General features: G+C 41.0%; 1 protein-coding gene across 2 annotated transcripts in view; it reads right to left on the reverse strand.

Annotated features, from left to right (window-relative positions):
• The window catches only part of FAM161A (FAM161 centrosomal protein A), a 28,874-nt gene extending 8,698 nt beyond the window's left edge, over positions 1-20,176 (reverse strand). Inside the window, exons 1-4 of one of the 2 annotated variants that reach the window (XM_020985486.2) lie at positions 19,559-20,176; positions 5,188-5,435; positions 2,108-3,295; positions 1,463-1,630 (exon numbers count right to left, since the gene is read on the reverse strand). In XM_020985486.2, the coding sequence (XP_020841145.1) occupies positions 1,463-1,630; positions 2,108-3,295; positions 5,188-5,435; positions 19,559-19,702 (1,748 nt within the window). In that variant the 5' untranslated portion in view covers positions 19,703-20,176. The remainder of the gene's footprint in view (positions 1-1,462; positions 1,631-2,107; positions 3,296-5,187; positions 5,436-19,558) is intronic. The other variant, XM_020985487.2, reaches the window with a different exon arrangement.
• Positions 20,177-20,417: the final 241 nt, after the last annotated feature.

Raw genomic sequence — 20,417 nt, forward strand, 5'->3', positions numbered from 1 at the left:
AAGTATAAATGGTACAAACTTACAAAAAGCAATCACTTGAAATTCAATTAAATTTCTTTTATATTTACTTAGTTTTATAAATTTTGAATAAATTTTTAATTTGAACAAGACTGGACACCCTGAAACTATGCACTGCCTATGTGACAGTTTCTAGACAACCCTTTTTTGGGGCAGCTAGGTGGCACAGCAGATAAAGCACTGGCCCTGGATTCAGGAGGACCTGAGTTCAAATCTGGCCTCAGACACATAACACTTACTAGCTGTGTGATCCTGGGCAAGTCACTTAACCCCATTGCCTAGCCAAAAAAAAAACCAACAAACAACAACAACAAAAAAATTAGACAACCCCTTCTCAGACTAGTGCATTGACCAAAGAGGCCCTCTTGGTAAGCTACCTGATCTATCTCCATTAGAGTTTTTCTTCCAGGTCATATCAAAATTGTCATGTATCCATTAAAATCTCCTTCTTTGGATGATCCTAAGGTTAGGATTACAAATGCCATACTTTTAATCACTGATGTAGCAGCTGAAGAAAGTTTTTACAAGGTTTGAAAACTGGCCAGAGTGATATAGAACACAAGATAATAGTTATGTTTAATTTTAACAAGAAACAAACCAATATTTTTAAATTTTAAAATACTTAATCTTTCAACTGTTGTTTTTTTTAAAGTTTGTAGCATGTATACTTCTGAAGTTACTAAAGTTTAAAACTGTCTGGGACATCCTGTATAGATGCCATCAGGAGAGAGACAAAGAAAGACAAAGAAAGAGAAAGAGAGAGAGAGAGAGTGTGTGTGCGCGTGTACGTGGACAGGTATATATTTTTTATATATACATTTATATATGGATATAAAATATAAAAATATTAAATATATATATACCCACACACTTACACCGTTCCCCCCCCCCCCATCTTGTTTGGTCTCTGTGTCCCCAGGCAACAACTTAAACCCTCCAGGCAGCAGAACAGTGGCCAATCTGCATCGATGGAGGGAATTTCTTTCCAGGGAGCTGCTTAGACTACCAGAATCCTAAGTCTAGACCCCTCTCTTCTCCTTCAAATGAGAGAAACTAATTTGTGAACCCAGAGATAAACACTATGTAACCCTTATCATCCTAAATGATAATCATAGTAAACTATGCTCAGAATAACAGCTCTGCTGACACTTGGTGCCCTGAAAGTCTCTAACCCACTTCCCACTTTATAAATACTTGAGGTGACTTAGTAGCAGATCATTCCCCTTTTATACTAATGTTGTTAATTTTTAAAAATCTTAATTTTCTTCAAATGTTGCAATTGATTAAAGCAAATTACTATTTGGTTCATAAACATCATTATTTTTAAAACGTTAGGCTCCATTCCTCTCCTGGTTTTGGGGAGGAGACATTTTGCTCTTCAGACAAACATTTTTGTTAGTCATAAAACTGTTCAGCTAGAATTTCAAGATTCCTTAGATGATACCTGAGTGTTGTCATTCTGGATTTAGACATTTGCGCTAAACTCTGGTGTGTATCAATGGCCCGAGCTCGGGCCACCAGGAGTTTTTGCAATTCTCTCATTCTTTGACTCTGCATAGCTAGACTCCGTTTCCGGTCCTCTTCTAATGTTTTCTTTTCCTCAAGGGATCTCCTGAGGGCAAAATAAACTAAGGCTGAATTCATTTTAAGCCATTAAGAATAGTTTTTTAAAAAGGGATCTACACAGGATAAACTAAAGGAGAAAAACAGGTTGTGGCAGCCTAAGGCAAAGTAAACCAAGCAACTCGCTCATTTGTTCCTTTTGTGAGTGAACAGACTTTAAAAAACAGGACAGCATCAGGCTATTTGATTACAGTCCTTTTCACCCTGGACAGCCCCTAGGACAGCAAATGTATTATTTGGGGAAAATACTTTGCCATACTCCAGTGGGTCAGTGGACACTCCTACCAATGCAGAGCACAGCCCATTCACACCTGCCCACCCTGTGACACCCACAGAATTTTACCACACAATTTAATCCAGAGAGTAATTTGACCAAAAGAAAGTATTTTCCCTGGCACTATTAGTAGTCATTCATCAATCACTGATTAGTGAGCCCTGCATCTGAATTAGCGGTGTGCTGAGTTACCTGATGGCTTGCTGTCTCTTTCTTGAAGACACAGTAGGTCTGGGAGATTCTGATTCACTTGATTCACAAAAGGGATACTCGGTCTTTGAGCGCGTTCCCTGTACTTTTCCACGAGGAGACAGATAGGGCCAGCGTGTTTCTTTTAAACGTTCTTCATCGGCTTGAATGTCTTTCAAAATTTTCTCCTTTTTGGAGGGGATCCGCAAAGTTAGGAGATCAAACGGCTCACAGACTGTGGTGGGCCTGGGATTCTTCTGCTCCAAGAGCTGCCTCTGAAACTTGGTGTGGAGGGTTCCAAAGTCGGGCACCCGGTACTTGGCCTTGTTCCTGTACCTGGTCTTCTCACCCTGCTCTGGGTGCTTTGGCTTCCTCTTGGAGGGTGATTGGTGAGCCTTCATGTTTCTGGGCAGTGATGAGTTCTGTAAGAGCTCCTGTGCTCTCAGGTGAATCCTAATTTCTCTGAAGAACTCCTCCTCCTTTAGTCTGTCGCTGACAGGTGAGCTGTAGGTGGACCTGGGGACTGGTCTGGCTTTAAACTGATGCTTTTTCTTTTCAGGCTTTGACATGTCAGCCAGCTGCACCTTCCGAGCCTCTTTCTTCTGCTCTTCCCTTGCAATAAACGTAAAAGGCTTTTGGGAAGTCAGAAGGATCTTTCTGCTTCTCTCCTTCACACTCTTCTTCCTTTCTTCATTCCGCTCTAGAATTTCATGATAAAGGGGAAGGAAGACAGACTCTGGCACGGGATTGGCTCGGAACCTTTTTTTCCGAGCTAGTTGTTCTTCTTCTTGCTTTTTCAGCAGTTTAAAGGCCATCTCCCTTTCTGACTGAGATTTGAGCCGCTCTTCTTTTTTCCTGTCTTCTCGGATGGTCATTTGAAAGGGCTTAGGCACTGTAATCTTTGGCACCCACTCCTTTGGCTTCTTCTCTGATTTTTCAACTATTGGTGAATCAGAACTGTCAGAGCGAATATAAGCATAGTCCTTCACGGAAAAATTGTTCCACATATTCCTGATGTATTCTTTAGCAGAAGTCATCATTTTTACTTCATTCATATTTTCTTTTTCTATATTGGAAAATCCAGTGTCAGACATATCTGATACACTAATGGAAGAAGGTTGATTCAAATCAGGCTCAGAAAATGATTTTTGCAAAATGGCAGGTTGACAGGAGGAGCTGATCCACACTGAGCTAAGGAAAAAGTGATGTGTTACATTGTGACCAAATACAGGAAACCACAATAGATTTATATGTTATGAGATCATTGTGTAGTAAGTCAAACATGACTGAAACAGTATGAGATGATGAAATTATGACAGACTTACAAAAGACCATAAAAATCACACTGTCTCAGTTCATTTTACAGATGAGGAAAACTGAGGGTCAGAGCTGAAGTATGTCGGATGATAATTCACATTCCGAAGAACTTTTAGATTTACAAAGCCCTTTTCTTACAATATCCCTGTGAGGTAGGCAGGCTAAGAACTGTTGTCCCTATATTTTACAAATGAAGAAATTAGGGCTCAGACTAGTGAAGTGCTTTGTCAGCTTTCTAGTGTTAATATAGTTCCCGGCACATAGTAGGTGCTTAATGAATGTTTATTTGACTGACTTGCCCACAGTCACAATAGCTAGTGTCTGTGGTCTGTAGAGCACATCTTAAAACTTGGAGACTCTTGTGGGGCTAAGTCATGTCCTTAGACCATGGATACATTTCCTGGTGCCTGAGGAAGAAAAGATCAGTAAGTCTTCATTTGGAATGAAGAAAGGCTTATTTTTGCTTTTTCTCTTCTGTGCTATGCTGTAGAAACAGCCATATACCCTCTTATAAACATGCCTAGTCTGTTCTACAATTAACTGCTCTCTATTTCTATAAAAAGTGTACATGCATGTATTTGTGTACATTCCTGTATGTGTGTGTGTATATGATGGATTTGTCCTTAATATGGAATTAGTACAAGTGCATATAATTTATGATTGAGGCTGAACAATGCCTACAAATGATGGCCAAGGCATGAGGTCAATCCCATTTCATCACACTTCCTTCTCAGAACTACCAGTTTAAATCCCCATTCAATTCAGTTCAACAAATAGCTATTTAATGCATTCTATATTCAAGGCACTATATCATGGAATCATACCCAAATTATGAATCAAGTATTCCTCTGTGAGACTAAAAGAGGGGTGGGCAATAAAGGGGTACAGGTGGGGGAGGCTACTTCAATCCTGACCTCTGATCCAAAAGGAGTGAGCACCCTCCCTTCCCCACCAATTTGAACAAACCTGCTTCACGGCTCTAAGATCAAGCATCTTTGGGCAGCTCCCCGGCTGACAGGACTAGAGTAACTATGTATCTTTTCTCTACTATTTCCATGAAATGATTCAACCTTGGTGGTAAGTGGGTCAAATGTTCTTTTTTATGTGAATCTTGGAAGAACTTGGTCTTCTGCACTGATACATGGTGTCAGAGACAAGACCAACCCTAAGCACAGCCCTTGCTCTTTCTACGAGACCACACTGTCCCTCCAGCCTCTCCGTATTGGAGCTGGAACCAGAACTTGGGGCTACTTTAGGCAGGCTTGCACAACCTGCAGCCCCCAGGCTGCTTATGGCCCTCCAGCCTCTTGCCCCATGCTGCATGGCACATGCCAATCCTTTGTATGTAGAGGAAATCCTTTGGCCTGTGGCAGGTGGGCAGGCCTGCTTTAGGGATGTCAGAGAGATGGCTAGAATGCTGACTCATAATCCAGGGAGCCTATTAATTTACATATTGTGTAGGGCTTTTAAAATTATATATTATCATAGATGATTAAGATGGTCTAGATTGGACAGAAATGCAAATATTTCTACATACCAATGGCTAGAGAGAAGACTATGACCACTGGATGAACATGAGTTAAAAAGCAAACAAAACAATCTGCTAGTAAACATTTATACCCATATCATTAAGTGTATATAACATGTACATATGTGACAGAAAATACTCTTAAAATGTTTTGAACCATTTATTTGTTCTGCACAACATATCATTTCTGAGATTAAATTCAAGAAGATGTAGAGGGAAGCATTAGAAACAAACTTACTTAAAACATGGGCGAGGCATTTCTTCCTTCCTGCTCTCTGGCTGCACCCCCTTTAAATGTAATTTATTTTGATATAGTTTCTCCAATTTTGCCATCGTTTTCATGTGGGCTGTCTTCAGCTCTTCAAGTTTCCTGTAATACTCTCGATTGGAGTCACAGATTTCTGAAGTGCTCACTAAGTCCTCATAGCTCCTATTCTCATGAAGGCTTTGCTCATCCACCATAGAAATGTCAGTATCAAAATCATCCTAAAAGAAAAAAAAATCCTATTCTTTGAAGTAGGAATTTGAAATTCCTGGAATTTAAACATTTTAAATGTCTAGAACTGGAAAATTAATGGTGCTCATGCTGACAAAATGCTTTTTGATACAGTACATTGTGACAGTTGTAGAAATAACAGGTTCTTAAAAAAGCAAGCCATGCCTGCCTCTCATATCATTTTACCAAGTTCATGAGAAAAAAAAACAGAACCTGGTAGGGGAGAGGGAGAGGGAGAGAGAGAGAGAGAGAGAGAGAGAGAGAGAGAGAGAGAGAGAGAGAGAGAGAGAGAGAGAGGGAGGGGGAGAGAGAGAGAGAGAGAGAGAGAGAGAGAGAGAGAGAAACCACACAGGGTATATATCACAGGGGCTCTGCCCAAAGGGAATGCAAATTTTGATCTCTGAAACTTTTTTCCCCTTTTTCTTCAAGACTATCCTTAACCAGGGGCAGCTAGGTGGCGCAGTGGGTAGAACACCAGCCCTGAAGTCAGGAGGACCTGAGTGCAAATCTGGGCTCAGACCAAACACTTGACACTTACTAGGTGTGTGACCCTGGGCAAGTCACTTAACCCCAATTGCCTAAAAAAAAAAAAAGACAGACAGACTAGCCTTAACCCCAAATCACTCTGGTTCTTACTGATTGGCCAACAGTAGGTCCCAGGCCAAGCCCTACTTGGTCATTGTTTGGGCCCTGATTGGCTCAGAATGAATGTAAATAGCAATTGTTTCTGTTTTGGCCAGAAACCCTGAGGGTATTCCCCTCCCATTTTTTTTCTTTTTCTTTTTTTTTTTTATTTCTTAAAGAGGCCTTTCTTTGCTTCATTTATTGAGCCTTAATCACTGAATGGGCATTGCATTGCCTCAGTCAAACACAGACCTGTTAAAGACCTTCGCCTGAAAAGGCCAAGGTCCCCCATTGTGTCCTAGGCTATCTCCAGTTGTCCTGACCTACATCTTGCCTCTGGACCCAGATGGCTCCAGAGGAGAAAGTGAGGCTGGTGACTTTGTACAGCCCTCCCTCACTTAAATCCAAATCATTTGCATGTCATGGCATCACCTCCCTGATGTCATGGTCCTCTTCCAGAGGGAAGGACAAACAGCAGCAAACAATTAAAAGATCCCATTCTAGAAGCTCCTAAATTGGTTATTTGGAGCCTTTGCCTCCTTGCCCAAGCCGGAGTTCACTGGAGGATGGAGAGACTCATCGTTTAACTCCAGAATAACAAATATGTGAAAAAGCATTTAGTAAGTACTTGCTATGTGCCAGGCTCTGTACTAAGCTCAAATATTTAAAAATTGACCTCGTGCCTTCAAAGAGCTTCCATTCTACTGTCAACCCCTTGAGAATCTCTAGGCCCCTACTCTGTTCTTATTAGCAGTTTCTAACATTCCTCCCCTACCAAGATCATCTCCTAGGAATCTCTGCTCTGACCTGAGGTTTCTAACTGCCCCCAACAAGACTCCCACATACCCCTGCAGTTTCTGACTGCTTCTGTTCCTGCACAGCCATAACTGCAAGGACATTTCAACACTTGGTTGTTCTATATATTCTGACTATACTTCCTCCTGTTTCTCACAACTAAGCCCTCTAAGAATCCCCTTTGTCCCCCCCTCTCTCTGGATATCCTTATCTGAAAAGGTGGCCTGTTGTCCCTAATTGCAATTCCTCAACCATGAATAAATGCTTGCTTTTTTTTTTAACTAATCACCTAGTCGGTCGGGTTGACACTACTAAAGGAAGACAATATATATGGCATGATGAAGGAAGGGAATTTTGCTTTGGGGAGGTAGAAAGTGAAGTGAGGATTTATGCATCCTTGTGTATGGGCAGGTGCATGATGAGATAGCTGGATGGGGTGAGAAACTAAAGCATGGTCCGCCATCTAGAGCTAGCTGAAAATAGAGGGGGCTAAGCAGGCTGGTTTGCACACTTTGGTCACCAATCAATTGTGGTGGCTGCCAGGGTGGGAGTAAGTAGTAGACTACAGTACAATATTCTGGGCCTTGAACTGGAATGAAACAGCTCTCACAAGTGAGTTTTTTAGAATAAACTCACCAGAAAAGCCACAACCCAATTTCTACTAGCATTTAAAAGATTGGGACTTAGACATAAGGGCTGGCTGGGTATGATGGCACACACCTGTAATTCCAGCTATCAGCGGGGAGAAGCTGGTGGATCTCTTGAGTTCAGGAGTCCTGAGCTTCAGAGGGCTATTGCTGATCAAGTGTCTGCATTAAGTCCAACACTACTAGAGTAAGCCCCTGGGAACAAGGAGTGATCAGGTTGCCTAAGAAGAGGCAAACCAGTTGAGGCTGGAAATGGGGCAGGTCAAACTCCAGTGCCAATCAAGAGTGGGATCAGTCTGTGAATGGCCCCTGCACCTCCACCTGGACGAGATAGGGAGACTCAGTCTTCATGAAAAACAAGACAAAATAAAAGAGATGAGGACTGATTTTAATCCAAGCTATAAAAACAAATCCACTAGCCCTTCATACACTAGTTTTATAAAAGAAAGTCTGCCATGGATCCTGAGGAACCTAAACAGGTAGCTAGCACCTGATCTTACATGACTGACCTCTGTGAAACACACAAATGGGGCTGTCAGGACTGGATGATTTGGGTAAAAGACCAGATCACGTTCACAATCTAGAGCTTTCAGGGGACGGAAAGAGGAAAATGACAAGGTTTCATGGGGATAGCACATCTACCGTTGTCCCATACCTCATGCCTCGGTATTTTTCAACAACATTTCCTCATCTGAGATACATACAATCTGGTTACACCATCCTGTTCGAAGGCCATCTTCAGCCATCCTGATCTATATTTTGCCACTGGCCCCAGAGGGCTCTGGAGGAGAAAGTGAGGCTGATGTCTTTACACAGCCCTCCCTCACTTAAATGCAATTCACTTGAATGTCATGGCATCACCTCCCTGATGTCATGGTCCTCTTTGAGAATGAAGGACAAGGGCAGCTCAGTAGCGCAGCACCAGCCCTGGAGTCAGGAGGACCTGAGTTCAAATCTGGCCTCAGACACTTAATACTCACTAGCTGTGTGACTCTGGGCAAGTCACTTAATTCCAATTGCTTCACCAAAAAAAGAAGAAAGAAAACAGAGAGAATGAAGGACAAACAACAACAATTACCCTCTCCCTTTTACTTTTATATGACACTGGCTAACCTCTCTTATCTGTAAAATAGGAATAATAATAGTCCTTAACTCTCTAGATTGTTATAAGGATCAATTGAGAGAATGTATCTGAGGCATCCTGAAAATGTTTAAGCATGCCACTGCCCCTAATTTGGAGACCAATGCTCTGGTCTACAATTCCACACACCACATGGGCTGCTATGTAACCACATATTTTCTGTCTGTGGCAGAAAATCACCTGCAAAAATTTCGTTGTTCTCTTTCCATGTCTTCATCCTGACACCTAAATATGTGCACGATAAAAATAACTCCAACTCATTTATATAGTGCTTTAAGGTTTACAGAGGGCTGTCCTAACCTGTGAAGTAGGTACTGCATTTTACAAATGGGGAAACTGAGGCTTAAGGTGTCCATGATCACTCAGTAGTATCTGAGACAAGATTCAAACTGAGCTCTTCTGACTTCAAGGCCAGTATCTTATCCAGGACATTAAGTTATCTCTTTTCATAAAGCACTGATATGGATGAAAAAGCAGGTATGTTGCTTATATATTTTGTTACCTTTCTTTGGCAAACAAATAACCTAATTCTATTTGGTTTTTTTTCCTATTCTCTAAAATTTTTCCTTTTTGTGATTTCTTGAAAAATCAATCCCTAAAATTGAATCACCTTCAGCACTTATTTCTTCTACATGTATTTTGTTAGGTCAAGTTCACTCTTACTGACTTCACATTCTTAAGGGCTACTGCCATTTTCTCATATAAATAAACATACTGGATATTTAGGTGGTAGACTCAAAATATTCCACTATTCATTAATTGATTCATTCAGTCAACAAACATTTATTAAGTGTCTAGTGTGAACAAAGAACTGTTTAACCCTGGGATACAGAAAGTTAGTTACATGTAACATAACCCAGATTTTAAAGAGTTTATAATCTGACAGGCAGGAAAAGGCATATACACACATAACTAAGATACAGAGAAGAGAATACAAATCCATTCCATTTGGAGTCTGCTGGCTGACCTCCCCCTTCTAGTTTCATCTACAATGCTCTTAGGTTGATCAGGCTTAGCAAGTTGTCATTCCAAGCTTTCTAAACGTTCTTTTTCTCTTAATGAAGCTTCCCTAAAGCAGTGCTGCTTGTGGCCACTAAATCTCTCTTCTTTGTTGGCTAAATTCATTTCTGGTCTCTTCAGCCTATTCACTTAGTGGTTTTGCCTTGGTAAAACTTTTCTAAGAGAGAGTAATAGCAGCAAAGCCCTTAATTTTCTCTGTTCCTTTTTTTTTTTGGGTGGGGAGAGGAGATGACAGCTTAATAGGCTAGGCTATATATAGCTCCTATATTCACAGTGTTCTTCAGTCATCTTTTCCCTTTTTTTCTGAATTATATGTCATATCCATTTAGATGAATATTATTAACACAAGAACCAACTTTACAAATAAGTACACCTTATAATACTTTGCCTTACGTAACAAGTGGATGGCCTAATGTTTAAAAACAAAATTCTAACTATACAATTTTTAAAATTTACTGCATAGTACCACAAGAAAGAAAAAAAAGTTTTCTTGGCCTTATTTTTTCAAGACCTTAAATCAGGTCCATAGTTTTAAAATTATTTATTAGTTGCTTTAAATATAGCCTTTAGATAAAAGCAGGGGTTCTGAACTATTTTTTTTTGGTCATCTCCTTTAGTAGTCTAGTGAAGCCTCTGGACCCCTTCTCAGAATGTTTTCAAAGACATAAAATGCATAGGAAAACAAAGGAAACCAATTACATTGAAATAGTTATTAAAATTTTTTTTTGGTTCACAGGTCCCAGATTAAGAACCTCTGCATTAGAGGAATAATTTTGTGTGGACTGGTTTGACCTATTTAAACCATAAATCCTTTCAGCACAGATTATTAATCAGTAATTAGAAATTATAAATAGAGGGAAAGGAGTAATTTAAATACATTATGTCCTAACTTGATTCTGCTACTAGAAACAATGAAGACATTTTTGATATACAAGAAGTATCTCTCCTGCTTTGGCAAGGTTTTTTAACTACTTACTAATCATAGGCTAACTACCTAATATCAGATAGTTAGCCCAACACAGAATCCACTGAAACTGTAGCTTTAGATTACTTTTGTATCAAATTTCATTAAAATGATTTAATTTTCATTATTATAAACTATAAAATGTGGCTTATAATGTACACTTTTCCTTCCCATGGAATCAGACCAGAATCATTCTCCCTGTGACCAGAACACCTCTTTGCCTTAAGGGAACTTCACAGCACTCTATCAGATATGCCCATTTAAAATAACGCAAAATACATATTTCATCTGGTGCCATTCATTGGTTCTGTGAAAGATGAGATCTCTTCTGTCTCTAAGTCTCTGATTTACTAAACATTAGAAGACTATGTTAGTTCCCTCTTATAAATGGGAGATTAATTCCAGGGCTTCCAAAATTTAGATTATAACACTCTCTCTCTCTCTCTCTCTCTCTCTCTCTCTCTCTCTTTCTCTCTCTCTCTCTGTGTATATATATACACACACACACACACACACATATACATACATATTCTGTAATAATAGTAAACATTAAATACAAACAATAAAACATAAAGACTTTAACAAGTTTGACTTTATAAGAATGATTTGATTTTGAGTGATTAGCTCCAAACTTCAGTGTTCTCTAGTTTGCAACAAATGTGACAATGGAATCACTCTTCCTTTTCTCAGCATTACTAGTGGCCACTGTAAATTTAGTTTTAGTTAAGAAATTAACAGAATATAGGAATGTCTATACACATATAGTAAATAACATCAATAGTAAGGAAACTGATGTTCAAGGACATCAATCCCTCTAGGCATGAAGGAGCAGCTCAAGGTACTATCTGTTTTACATTTTGGGCAGTTGAGGAAGGAGACATGATAGTGGGGCTTTTCTTATGATGCAAGAAACAATTCTGGGCAAAATAACCTTTTTATACAATGTCTAGAATAGTTTGCATTTAATCTTTATTATTTCTCTGATCCATACTGTGAGAAATACTGTGCATGAGTTTATTACATTTAATAAATTTAATAGATAATTAAATATTCAGAGACCCAGAAAATAATTTCTCCACAGTTATACAGAAAATTAAGGTCTATGGCCAAGAAGTAACAGTTAGAACTGAACATGGAACAACTGATTTAAGATTGGAAAAGGAGTATGACAAGGCTGTATATCATTATCTTATTTATTTATGTGCAGAGTACGTCATGGGAAATGGCAGGCTAGATGAATCAAAAGTCGGAATTAAGGTTGCTGGGAGAAATATCAACAACTTCAGATATGCAAATGATATCACTTTGATGGCAGAAAGTGAAGAGGAATTAAGAAGCTTCTTGATGACGGTGAAACAGGAGAGTGTAAAAGCTGGCTTGAAGCTTAACATCAAAAAAAACCAACCAAACAAACCCCTAAGATCCTGGTAACTAGTCCCATCATTTCCTGGCAAATAGAGGAAGAAGAAATGGAAGCAGTGTCAGACTTTACATTATTGGAATCAAAGATCACTGCAGATGGCAACTGCAGCCATGAAATTAAAAGACATTTGCTCCTTGGAAGGAAAGATATAGCAAATCTAGACTAAAAAGCAGAGATATCACCTTGCCAATGAAGGTCTGTACAGACAAAGCTATGGTTCTTCCAGCAGCAACGTATGGTTGTGAAAGCTGGCCTATAAGGAAAGCTAAACACCACAGAAATGATGCTTCTGAGGTGCCGGAGAAGACTTTTGAGAAAACCTTGGACATCAAGTATATCAAATCAGCCAATACACAAGGAAATTAATTCAGGCTATTCACTGGAAGGTCAAATACTGAAGCTGAAGCTTAAATACTCTGGCCACATAATAAGAAGATGGGACTCATTCGAAAAGACCCTAATGTTAGGAAAGATTGAAGGCAAAAGAAAAAGGGGACAACAGAGGATATGATGTATACAGTCACAGAAGCAAAAGCGTGAACTTGGACAGACTTCAGGTGGAGGATAGAAGAGAACCATGGCTTTGTCTATACCGACTTTCATCAGTAAGGTGATGTCTTTGCTTTTTAGTCTTCCAGTAGCAATGTATGGCTGTGAAAGTTGGACTATAAGGAAAGCTGAACACCGCAGAAACAATACTTTTAAGGTGTTGGAGAAGACTTTTGAGCGAACCTTGGACATCAAGTAGATCAAATCATTCAATACATAAAGAAATTAATTGGGGCAGCTAGGTGGCACAGTGGATAAAGCACCGACCCTGGAATCAGGAGGACCTGAGTTCAAATCTAGCCTCAGACACATAACACTCACTAGCTATGTGACTCTGGGCAAGTCACTTAACCCCAACTGCCTCACAGGGGAAAAAAACCCCCAACATCAATTGAGGCTATTCACTAGAAGGTCAAATAATGAAGCTGAAGCTTAAATACTTTGGCCACATAATGACAAGATGGGAACAAAAGATTGAAAAAAAAATTAGAAAATGTAGGAAATCTGTTACTAAAAGCAAATGATCTAGAAAAAAAGGATGAAGAGATAATTTAAGGATCATCATGTTCCCTGAAAACAATGATTTAAGAAAAATTCTGGATACTGTATTCTAAGAAATCATACATAAGCCCTCCTTAGATCTCATTAAACCCAAAGGGCACAGTAAAAACCTGGTAGATACCATGATAAATAACAGGAGATCTTAGAATACGATATTCCAAAATTCAAAAGAGCTAAGTTTACAACCAAGAATAATTTACTAATGTGAATAATCCTATACAGGGGAAAAGACCTTTAATTGAATAGAAGGCTTTTAAGCATTCTTGATGAAAAGTCCAGTGTTGAGAAGGACTTCAAAATGCAAACATAAGAGTCAAAAGAAACCTAGAAAGGTAAATTTATTTGAGGAATTGAAAGATGATCATCATTTATAAGATGATGAAGGGCTAATATTCTAAAAGGGAGAGAAGACATAAGTGTCCCTTCAAAACTTTAATATCTTCAAAGATTATTTAGGGACTTTAACACAACAACCAAAAAACAAAACAAACCAAAACAAAACCAAAACAAAACAGAGGTCCTGGAGGTTGGATTAGTTCTTTTCAGCAAGGGAAAAAGAAAAGGGAGGTGGAAGAGATATACTAGTGTAGAAAGAAAGGGAATGGAACTTACTCTTTCTGATAATTGGGGTATGTGAGAACAAGAGTATACACACAAAGAGAATTGGTGGTGAGGATGGGCATCAGATTAACCTCACTCTTATATAAAATGGACAAAGGAGGGTTGAAAACACATACAGAGTTTGGTATAGAACTATATCAAATACAAGAGGGAAATAGGTAGGAATGGGGGGTTAATTAGGATAATACCAAAGAGAGAATAATCACAAGCAAAAAAGTGAACAGAACCAGAACAATGTACAGAAAGACAAAAACACTGCAAAGAAAAAAAACTCAGAAAGACTTAAGCAATAACCAACCATATCTCCAGAGGACTTAGGATGAAACATGTTACCTAACTACTGACAGAGAGGTGATGGATTCAAGATGAGGAAGAAATCCGTTTTTCAGGATGGTCATTGTATGTATTTGTTTTGGTTTGACTATGCTTATTTGCTAAAAGTTTCCCTCCCTTCTGTTTTTAATTGAGGCGGAGTTGGGGAGTACGGATGGTGATGAAAAAAAAGAAAAAGAAAGAAAAGAAAAAAGGGAGGAACCATTGAAATATTTTTAAAAGTTCAGAGTAATACAGAAAGAAGTTCAGAAGGAGACACAAGCAGGAGAGTTTTGAAAGTAATAGGCTGAATTTATTACATACTAATAAAATCAAGCAACATGGAATAGAAATTCAGTGTCACATACAATTTTCTTTTTGTGTTCTAATAAAATGCCTGTTTAGAACCAGAATAGACCTAACAAAGCCATCTAATCTGAAGAAACTGAAGCCCAGAGAGATTAAATCACCTGCTCAAGGTCACACAAGGAGTATATGGTAGAACTGGAATTCAAACCCAGGTCATCTGACTCCAAATCCAGCAGTTTTTCCACTGTAGCACACCACTCTTCAAGGAGGATGATTACTAACATTGGTTGGGAACAGAAGCCAGATAACAAAGGGCTGAGCAGTGAATGTAAAATACTCTTGTACAGTTGACCCTTGAAGCAGTGACAGTAGCTCTGCCTTCTCAAGGACTGCCCTTCTCCAATAAAGCCATAAAAGAGGGGCAGGACTCTTAAGAATTAGAGCTGCCCAAAAGTGGAATGGGCTATCTTTGAAGGTAGTGAGTTTCCCCTTATTGAAGGTCTTCAAGTAGAAGAGGGGTTCCCAATCTGGGGTGTGTACCATTTTGGATTCAAAAAGCTTGTCAAGGGCATACAGCACATATTTGGGAAATAACTCTATTACCCTAATTAAATTAAGTAGTTTTTTCTTCCTATGTGAATATGCATGATAAAACAATAGATTTCTTTTCCACCACAACTGCCTGCTGCACTTCTACACAGTCCGCCTGGTACCTTGGGGACAACTCCATCCTGAGGCTGACTCAAGATTGGTGAGATCTTGCCTGGAACCATCCTACTACGGGGCCAACCCACGCTAATCTCTCTACCGTGTACTCACCCCTCCAGGCTGTTCCCACCACACCAGTGGTCTGACCCTTGTCAGTTCATCTTCCTTCTTCCCCTTCCTGTTTGTCTTCCCCTATTGGAATGGAAGTTCCTAGAAAAGTAGGGACCATGTCCTTTTGTTTTGTTTTCTGTTTTTGGTCCTCTTAGCACTCAGTGTAGCACCTGGCACACAGTAAGCACTTACCAAATGCCTGCTCCACTTATCTATCTATTGATCTTTCATATTGAATAGGCAGGTAAAAGAAGGGATATGGGGACCAAAAAATGTTGGAAGCTCCTGTAGAGGCTGAACAAACATTTGTTAGAGATGCTGTAGAAGGTATTCTAGTTCAGGTATGGACTGGACTACATGGTTTCTGAGGTCCTTTCCAATGATCATTCAAGAACTTTCTGTTTGTTTTGTATGTACTCATATCTCTGCAACCCCAAAGCATAGCACAGTATATGGCAGGTGCTTAATAAATGTTTGCTGATTGACAGTGAGAACAGAAGGGGTAGGTTTGGGAGCTTAAAGGGGAGGAGTAGTTTTGAAGAATCAGCTATGGAGGGCACACAAAAAAAGGTAAATCAAAGTGGAGTAAAAGGACTACCAGTTAGAAATGGCCTAATTCTTGATTTCCTTCAAAAGCTTGGAGACAGGGGTAAGAGGCAGACCCTCCCTTCTTCCCAATTTCCTTAGTTCTGTTAAGGTACTGCCATTCTTTCTGTGACCCAGGTTTGAAACCTTGTAGTCATCCCTGACTTGTCCTCCCTCTGCCCCTTCCTAATCAGCTGCCGAGTCTTGTCGATGATTTCTCCAGAGCAGTCCTCCCACCCCTCCCATTCTCTCCACTCTCACTGTCCTAGGTCACAAATTCACTGCCTCTTGCCTGACCTATCTCATTGGCCTCCTAATTGGCCTCCCTGTTCAAGTCTTTTCCATTTCCAATGCCATCCTCCATCCAGTTGCCAGAGGGATGATTCTAAAGTGCAAGTCTGACCATGTCACTCACGTCCTTTGGGATCAATGTTTGGGACACCAAATCCATTGACTTTCTCAGCCTCATTATACATGGCTCCTCTTCATGCACTCCTCAGTCTAGCCAACTGGCCTTCTTGCTGTTCTCATGCACCATATTCTAGCTCCTGTCCTTGTGCCTTATTACAGGCTGTGCCTTCATGCCTCAAGTGCCCTCCCCTCTAACCTCCATCTCTTAGAATCCCTAGTTTCCTTTGGAAATGTCTTTCCTAGACTTGTACGGTCTGATGCTGAGTGAAGTGAGCAGAACCAAGAGAACTTTGTACACAATAACAGCCACATTGTGCGATGACTAATATTGATAAACTTAACCCTTTTCAGCATTACAAGGATCTAAGACATCTCCAGAGGCCTCATGATGGAAAATGCTATCCACATCCAAAGAAAGAACTATGGAAGTTGAATCGCTATCATTTTTTTTCCCTCTTCTGTTGAGTTTTGTTTCCTCTTTCTGATGGTTCCTCCTATTGGTTTTAATTTTTACTTACAACTTCCCTAATATGAAAATATGTTTAATAGGAATGTAAATGTATAGCCTATATCAGATTGTGTGCTGTCTTGGGGAGGATGGTGGTGAGGAAGGGGGAGAAAAATTTTAAACTCAAAAGCATATGGAAGTGATTGTTGATAAATCAAAATAAATTAATAAAATTTTAAAAAAAAAGGAAATGTTTTTCTTCACCCTCTCCAGCAAAATCACTTTGTATTTACATCTCCTTCAATGTGTATATATATGTCCTTCTATAGAATGTAAGCTCCTGGAGACAGACTGTTCTTTGTATCTCCAGAGCCCAGCACTGTGTCAAGCACATAGCAGGCATGTCGGATTAATAAATTTCTGACCACTCCTTTCATCTGTAAAATGTCGGGGTTGGTCTCAGAGGTCCCTTTCAGCTCTAGCTCCATGGTCCTGTGATTGATTTAGTCAACACGTTTGTTGAATTCAACTGTCACCCTGCTACCTCCTTTATTCGCTTTAGTGTTTCTTCTCCAGGTATACACTACCCACTGGCTGGCTACAGCCCCCAGATCACCCCCTTTGGTATTTAGAAAGGTTACGACCTGAGAGAGGTTATCTAGTCCGGTATCATTATACAAGTGAGGAAACAGTGACAGTTTAAATGACTTACCCAAGGTCTTACAGCTACTTAGAAGCAGAAATGGCATTTGAATTCAGGTCTCCTGGCTCCCCCACCCAGGGTTTTTGCTTCTACACCATACAGGGTCCCTAAACCACTTGTGGTGCCCTCTTAACTCAGGCTTGGCTTTGTACACTGTGATTCTAAAAAAATTAGTGAGATTAAAATTAAGCAAAAAGAACTGTAGGGTTATAAGGATCAAACCTTCAAGTGACACATAACTGAGACCTATTTATTAACTTTCTTCAGATTTAGATTTGCTAAACTGTTTTGTTTTTTAGTAATTGAGAAGTTTCTGACATATGGCAGGAATGAATTCTAAGTTTCGAATGGAGATTTACACTAGTAGATTGATGGTTTTTAGCTGGACACCTGTTCAGTAGTTTATGTGAAAGGAATAAAGAGAAGCCTTTGTTCATCAGTCAGTAGACAGGTGTCCCAGACACATAAGACACTGAAACCTGAGCACAGTGCAGCAGAAGAGGCCTTGGGTCTGGCATGAGAAGACTTGGGTTCAAACACTGCCTTCAGTGATTATTACCTGGGTGACCTCGGGCAAGTCTCTTGGCCTCCATGAAATCTCAATTTCTTTATCTGTAAAATAATAAGATCTTCTACCCAATGAGTTCTTAGATGGGTTCCTTCCCCCACAACCCAAAGTGCTCAGGGTGGGCTTCTCCCCTTGTCTCCCATCCTGCTGCAGTGGCCCAGGACCTCCACAGGCTGCCTGCCTACTCACTAGGCTTGGGTGACATGGAGGTCACCATTCTTTCCTGTGAGAGATGAGGTCCGCCAGGCCTTACCATGCCCCCTGATACTGCATCCTTGCCCTGACAAGCTGTCATCTGACCTAAAGACATAACCTTAGGGACTCTGGATCTTGCTTTCTGTCCCCCAGCTGTCTGGACTTTCCAGTCCATTTAGGGCTTTGGTCTTTTCCATCTGCCCTACAGCTTAACTTTCTATATCAGCTCCCCTAATTAGAGTAGGAGATCCCAGACAGAAGAGACTATATAGCCTTTTCTATATACCTCCCAGGCCTTAGCACAGTGCTTGGCTCACAGTTAACACAGTATTTTTTCATCCATCCATCCATGGCCCTCTAGATCCCTTCCATTTCTAGTTCTATGATTCTATGACCTTCCTGACCAGAAGCAAAATCTTAGGCCCACAAATGAGAGATCCAAGAAAACAATATATCATACCAATTAATTTAATGATTCCTTGTTCATTTTCCCATCAGCTTTTTTAGATTAAGCTCTTGGTATGTTCCATAATAAAATATCCAACTTGCTTTTCTTTGCATTTATTTCACTAAATAAGACCCTACTATCAGTAAGCCTGCGTATAGTACATTAACTTACATAACTCTCATTACACAGCAGACTAGAGGCTTTCAAGTACTAGGGCACTTCAAACCTCAAGTATGAAAGAGGTACAGACGAAGCAGCCGATTTCAGCATATCAGAGAAGTACTGAAATCAAATAAAATAGTAATTTGTACTCCCTAAAATAAAATTAAGGCATTGCATCTAAATGTACAAGGATTATTTTTTAAAAAGCCATCACATACTGCTTGTCAGTCAACAAGCATTTATTAAGTGCTTACCACATGCCAGGTACTTTGCAAAGCACGGGGTTTAAAAAAGGAGTCCCAACCTTCAAAGTATTCACATTCTAATGGTGGGGCAATAATATACATTTATTAAGCACCGAGAAGAAAAAAAGGCAAAAGCAGCTCCGGCCCTCAAGGAGCTCACAGTCTAGCGGGGATGGGGGTGGGGAGGAATTAACAACTATATATTTACAAGACACAGTCGGAGTAAATAAATGGGAGACAGGGGGTAGTCTCGGAAGGAAGGCGGAAAGGCTTCTGGACGAAGGCGAGCTTTGATCTGAGTCTTTTAGAAAGCCAGAGGACGAAGATAAGGAGGTAGAGCAGTTCAGGCATGGGGGAGGGCACAGCCAGTGCAAAAGCACGGAGTCGGGAGATGGCGGGTTGGAGCGCGAGTTAGCACAGAGGCCATTAGCCCACCTTCCTCCTCCCACTGAGAAACACTTCGTAGGGCAGAAAGAGGGCTGCAGGGACCTGCCAAAAACCAGGGTCAGGGCCGGGGGTCTGTGCAGGGTCTCCGCCCCCCGCCCGTGCCCGGAGCCTCCTACCTCCTCCTCAGTCGCTTCCTCCTCCGTGTTCTCGCCGGCACCCTTCTGCTCGTAGAAGTCGAAGCGTGGCGACGTGGAGCGGGGATCCAGTGGGGCCTGGAAACTGAACGAGGCAAGCACGGTTGCTCGACGGGAAGCGTCCATGGCTCCGGAAGGTTGCTACTTGCCCGACCGGGTTTGAGATGAAATAACTCTGGGCCAGCAGGGGGCGGCTCCCCGAAGGGGGCGTGGCTGTTACCGGGGCACCGTAACCCGGGACGCCGCGCGCCGCCCTACGGGTGCCCTCGAAGGACGAAAGGCCTCGCTTCGAAGCCCAGGGCAGGGGCCCGGAGCTCCCTAAGGACACCGGCGAGCTCAAAGTGGCCTGCCTCCACCCCCCTTTTTTTTTTTTAACACTTGGTCCAAGGGGGTCCCTCTCCTTCCTTCCGGACTCTTCGGGTTTCAGCGTAATTGCCGGTGATTGATGATGACATCAAGACACGTATGGACAACCCATTAGAGGGAGCCACAGAGCATTCCTAGAACTGGTGTCCTTTAGGAGGGAGAGACAACGATGCGCGCTCTCGATTCTAGAGGCTGCGCGTCACCGCGGGAAGATTGTGTCAGCCTCAACTAACATGGCTGCCGGGAGGGCGGGGAAAGAAAAGGCGTTGCTCGTGAGGATTGGCCAGCGGGCGCGAAGGAAAGGACCAACCAGGGAGGAACAACTCTTTGTCCCACCTTTTTTCATCTTGGCAAGGCCAATGGCAGCCCCGGGTTCTGCCGTGCTTTGTCTGCTCTTAGAATAAGGGACTGCGGAGTTAAGTTCAGGTGGCCTGCTTTTGTGGCGAGGCTTCTGTATAAATTTATCCGATTGGGG

This window comes from Phascolarctos cinereus, unplaced genomic scaffold (genome assembly GCF_003287225.1).
Source record: "Phascolarctos cinereus isolate Bilbo 61053 unplaced genomic scaffold, phaCin_HiC Scaffold_2;HRSCAF=192, whole genome shotgun sequence".
NCBI lineage: Eukaryota > Metazoa > Chordata > Mammalia > Diprotodontia > Phascolarctidae > Phascolarctos > Phascolarctos cinereus.